The sequence below is a fragment of the Neopelma chrysocephalum genome, unplaced genomic scaffold (genome assembly GCF_003984885.1).
Source record: "Neopelma chrysocephalum unplaced genomic scaffold, ASM398488v2 Primary Assembly neopelma1_94167, whole genome shotgun sequence".
In the NCBI taxonomy this organism is placed as follows: domain Eukaryota; kingdom Metazoa; phylum Chordata; class Aves; order Passeriformes; family Pipridae; genus Neopelma; species Neopelma chrysocephalum.
This window is the reverse complement of record NW_020922875.1, coordinates 1,655-7,106: the sequence shown is the minus strand read 5'-3', so window position 1 is coordinate 7,106 and position 5,452 is coordinate 1,655. Positions and strand designations below refer to the sequence as shown.

Genomic DNA, 5,452 nt, shown 5'->3' with positions numbered 1-5,452 from the left:
AAGGGGGAAGAGAAGGGGGAAGAAAAGGGGGAAGAAAAGGGGGAAGAAAAGGGGGAAGAAAAGGGGGAAGAAAAGGGGGAAGAGGGAATGCAGGTTCTGCTCTACCTGCCCACCCTCATTGCTTCCCATTTTTGCCTCAGAGCAAACAATGTGCCCAAACAAGTGCCCAGCTGGGGTCCCACTGAACACACTCTGGATTTCTCAGTGCCCCCAACAGAAGGCTTTGATGGAAGGTTTTATCCAACACCTCTTCAGGTGAACGTGCATTTAGGCAAAGGAAGTTCCCTTCCCTCAGCCCCCTTCGTAAACATCCTGTGCAAGTCTCCCAGGATCAAAGCAAAGGATCTGTTCTGTGGAACCTCCAGCACTGGGACCTGAAAGCACAGAGCTGCTCCAAAAACCACAGTGCAGCCAGTGGCTGTGGGTGCTGCTGCTGCACCACGTCACAGGAAACACAGACTCAGAGGTGTCACTGTGATGTAGCAGCCACAAAGCTCTACAGCACAATAACACCTGCCCTGTCTGCAACTGTGAGAACTGTGAAAGCATTTAAATGTTCCAGCTTTGAGGGAACTCACTGAAACCCCTCAGCTCCTTGTTCATGTTCAGGCTTTTTGTTATAACCAACAGATAACAGTTTTGTTATAACCTGTTCTTTCCTTTCCAGGTTATGCCTGCCCACAGCAAGGTTTTAACAACTTTTTTTTTAAATGTAAAGCAGCTCACGTTGATTTTTTTAATTTATTTTTAAATTAAATGCTGTTGCTGTGGTTTTGGTTTAACTCTACCACTGGTGATGCTGTTACACCACTTAAAGAGCCCTTCACACACTCAGTGAGGAAACCAGGACTAAAATGGAGAGGGATCCATCAATGTGCAAAGCTTGGGGAGAAATCTGGATCTAATTATTAAGGAAATCAGAAATAGGTTCACAGAGCTTCCCCACCACCCCCTACAGCAAAGTGTTTCCTGGACAGAACTACATGAAATACATTTTCTTAAAAGGGACAGAGCACACGACTTGTGATCTTACCCACAGAGCCTCCAGCAGAGAGCTGACAGAACTCAAACAGCCCATCAAACACAGGGCAGTCCTCCCCAACGTTAACTGGAAAAGAAAATAAAACAATTAGTGAGGTAAACCCACAAAAAATACCAAGCTTACACCACCACTCAGATTAGAAAGGCAAAGTGGACGAGTGACCAACATCAGACAGTTTTTAGGTTCTCAGCAGAACTGAAGTTCTACCCCTGGCAAATTTCTGCTGGAACCGCTTCCACTATTAAAAATTAAAAAAAAAAACAGCAGCAGGTTTGTGTCTAATCCAGATTTGGCAAGGTTTGATTTTACAAACAGGGAAACAAAAAATAAACCTGTATTTTTTTGTAACAACATCCGTGGAGCGTTTCCTTCTGTGCTTAGTGAGAAAGGCACGAACAGCACAAGTTGGAAAGTCACCTCCACAAAGATGGGGGAGCCTCACTGGTCCCAGTTTGGGACAGGGACACCCAGAAGGAAGTGACTGTTCCCACTTTCCAGTTGTTTCAGCAGGGCAGAGTTTGGATAATCAGCTCGCAGAGGTGGCTGGAAACTTCCCCTGCTGAGTGAGGAGAATTTCAGTCACCGATTTCTGCGCGTTTTCCACCACAAGAAATTAAACCTGGTGCCCCTTGGGGTTACTCTGCCCAAGTCTGGCATCAGCAGAATCAGTTCATCCCCTTTACAGCTGCTCTCCAGCTACACAGAGGCTGCTCCTTTGCAGGGTTTGCTGAAGAAAAGCTCTGTCCTCGTGTCTTTAAGATGAATTTTCACGTTTTGCCTTAGTTCTGGGGAAGTTACAGAGCAGGAAAATGTTGTCTACCAGAGAGAGCAGAGTGTTCATGAGCTGTATCTGCTCCAGGGGTAAACAGGTCACTTTGGGGAAAGATGCACTTTGCTATATGTCATTTGGTGTATTAAGGAATAGCATGGACTGTAGGGAGTTTTTTCAAGGTATATCACTCATAAACTATATTATCCCCCTTCCTCTTATGTGCTTGGGTTTTAACATCTGGCCCCTTCACCTCACACCAAGACCAAAATACTGTTAAAATGAAGCTTGAGCCTTCCCCACTATTAGTCTGTATTTGCTAAAAATCTACTTTGCTGCAGCCACTGCCAAAAAAAACGTGAGTTCAAAGCTGCAGGGAGACCCAAAACCAGGTCCCTGTAACCTTAAAATCACCATTAAAGAGCCTTTCCATGGGCTGGAGGGGTTAGAACAAGACATCAGCTCACAATAAACCATCCTGACACAAAGCTGCCAGGTATTAACGTGGATCTCAACCCTTCCAAACTGCCCTGAGAACCCTTCAGAGTTTGGAAGATAACTGAGGAGAAGGGGTTTTTTAGTTTGTTTGTTTGATTTACCCAACTCTTTCCCACCTCTGGTTGAAGATAAGCACATTAACTCAAAATCCATGCAGCTCATAAATGGAGTTTAGCCAGGAAGGGAATTTTTTAGAAGAGTTTCCATCAAAACACAACACAAAAACATAAGGACAGGCAGGTCAAAGGGGGTTTTTTTGGCTTTTTGGCTCGAGCCATCTTTAAAATGACTGATCTGCCAGAAAAATCAAAAGGGAAGTCAGGACAAAGACAATTTCCCCATGGTTCTTCCTGCTCTTTTTTATCCCAAACCTCCACAACAGGCCTCGGATTCCCCAGATCCATGTTATGTGTTTTTTTTAACCTTGGTAGGACCTGCAGCACAAACTCACATCTTTGCATCTGCTTGCTGTACTCAGACATGTTGTCAGGGCGGATGGACCTCAGGAATTTGATGTAGTCATCACTGTGGTACTTGGTCATCTCCTCTGCATTTGCCTTGTGAGGACGCTGCAAGGACAGAAAAAGAAAAAATAAATAAATTCCCCTTTCCAATCCCAGATTTACTCCCAGGAACTGCAAAAAAAAAAAAGCAGCATCAAACCAGCAGCATTAAACAAGAGAAACTCGCTTTCTTTAGAAATGTCACTACTGGAGTGTGTCACACATGCAGAAACACAACATAAATTTCATTTGCAAGGGGAAAAAAAAGCAGTTTTCCAGTCTCCAAAGCTCCTCTGAAGCACAGAACATCTCACTACAACACTCAGAAAAAATACATCAGCACAACTGTTAAAGGTTTGCTTATTTTTTTCCTCAACAAGTCTGAAGCTCCACAGTTAAAACCTGACACATTAACTAGGACCTTTCCCTTGATGAGCAGCCCCACAACTCACATAGATCTCCATCTTCCTGTAGAGGCCGTAGTTCAGCAGCAGGTTGTGGGTCATCCGGATCCTGTGGGGTTTCATGGGATGTCCTTGGCCATAATAGTAGTTCCCGACGTCCCCTGGGAGCAGAAAGGGATTTGTTACAGCAGGGAAAACCCCCCCCATTCCTTCCAAGGGAATCCCAGCCAAGCCAGCAGGTCATCTGTCATCCATTTGTCCTTCAGAGGGGATGGGGTGTCCCCTCTTCTTTGCACATGGATTCAGAAAAGTTTATCCTGGACTCAAGTGGAAATTTGGGGAGGGAGTTTTTAATGCTGGTTCTGGAGAAGCCAATCCAGGCAGAGTCTGAGCCCTAAACATCACACTGTGCATGTGGAAGGTGTCCCTGCCCGTGGCAGGGGGTTGGAATTACATCACCTTTAAGGTCTCTTCCATCCCAAATCACTCCATGGTTCTGTGAGTTTAGAGGAGGCAGCTCCAAGCCTGGACCAGAGGAGTTTTGGGCAGCTGTGCTGACTCAGCACAGGAAAACCCCTCAGGCTCCAGGACTCCCAGGTTTCCCTGAGCAGGATCCACATGGGAGTTTAATCCCAGCTCAGACAGTGCCTCATCCCAGGGAACAGCCTCTGCCTCACTTTCTTACTGTTTGCCCCAGCAAAACGAGACCCAGGGCAGGTCCCTGTGCCACCAGCCCAGCCGTGCTCTGACACCTTCTCAACCCTTTCCACCCTGGTTTTTTTATTCCTTGCAATCCTCCAGAGGAATCCCAGGCCTTCCCAGCCACCCCCAGGGGACACCAGGGCAACAAAGTCACCTTCCTGCAAGTTCATCTCCCCCCAGGGATTGTCTCCTCCCCAGCCAAAGCCCAGTTCACACTTCCCTCCCCCCGCTGCTAAACAGCTGGGGTTGGGTGGGTTTTTTTCTCCCCTCTTTTCCCAGGGAACTTAATTTTCCTGAAATGTACAGAAATTTAACTTTCAGATGGGTTCCTCCTGCCTGATTTGGCTGCAGCAGGCACAGATCAAACGCTGCCAGGAGCAGGAAAGGCTCAGGCAGCAGCAGGAACGTCTCCCAAGCCTCATTTCCTTGGGAAACCAGACCAAGTTGTTGATGGAGTTGTACAACTCCTGCTCCGTTTAGGAAGCAGGAGACTCAATCCAGTCTGGCTGGTGACTCAGTTGGGAGAATTAATATTTCATCACCCATCTCAACATTCAGGAGAAGCTGCTGCTTCCCCACAGCACCGGAGCTCTTCCCTCCTGTGGACGTGGATCTATTTTCAGCCAAAGTGGATGCAAATGGTGCAAATCCCACGCCCAGACAACTCTGCTGCTGGAATTTTTACCTGTCTCTGGGGCTACAGGGAAATGGGACATTGTGTTCTTTCAGTACAACCTCAGAAAGCAGAATTATTTCCGGTAAAATGCATCTTTTTACTGAAAATAATTCCGTTTTCTGAAACGTATGAAGGTGTTTTACCAGGGTAACCATCAAACATATCCCTAAAACTATCCCTAAATCAAGCTTGGGGGAACTTAATATGAGATGCTTGAGACCTTAGATAGAAAATACAACCACAAAACTTCATGAAGCTTTAAAAAAATCAGCATCATCTTCACCTCAGGCTGTCAGTGGAATGCTCTGGGCCAACCCTGACCTCCACAGCCTGTTCCCTCTGCTGCCACATCCCACCAGGAATCCTGTGGATCCCTGGACAAGTGTCAGAGCAGATTAAGAGACTGTGAACTCCCACAGACACCTCTTCACCTGTTGGGGTTACACAAGTCCCTTCCTGGGGAGCTTATAATGGAGAAGTTACATCCAAACCCTTCCAAAAAAGACCCTTTGGACGCCTGATCACCTTTTCCCCGCCCTCTGCATCCCACATTCCTTCTCCACCTGAAATTTAGGGCTCGAGAGACCCAAACCATCTCCTGGTGTGGAATTATCCCACCACATCCAACCTTCCCTGCGTGGAAAACAAAAGCCCCAAACCACACTGACCCCCTGGCAACTGCAGGTTGTGCCTCTGCCCCACAACAACATGGATGTTTGTCAGCTGCTCAGAAAAGAGCAGTGAGGGAGGAAAGGAAAAAAAAAAGGCACTGAAACCTTCACCAGGGTGTAAATTAGGGAGGGCAGCTCCAGAAGAGAGCGTGAAGACCTCAGGGGAGGCAGCTCTGCTCAGCATTTC

The 5,452-nt window shown here is 46.9% G+C and overlaps 1 protein-coding gene across 1 annotated transcript; it reads right to left on the bottom strand.

Moving 5' to 3' along the window:
- Positions 1–445: 445 nt before the first annotated feature.
- Positions 446–5,095, bottom strand: LOC113980434 (histone deacetylase 1-like). Its single transcript, XM_027707649.1, has 3 exons — positions 3,265–5,095; positions 2,761–2,878; positions 446–1,108 (listed from the first exon to the last, which is right to left on the bottom strand). The coding sequence occupies exons 1-3, from the start codon at positions 3,421–3,423 to the stop codon at positions 999–1,001; spliced, it is 387 nt and encodes a 128-aa protein (XP_027563450.1). The 5' UTR covers positions 3,424–5,095; the 3' UTR covers positions 446–998.
- Positions 5,096–5,452: the final 357 nt, after the last annotated feature.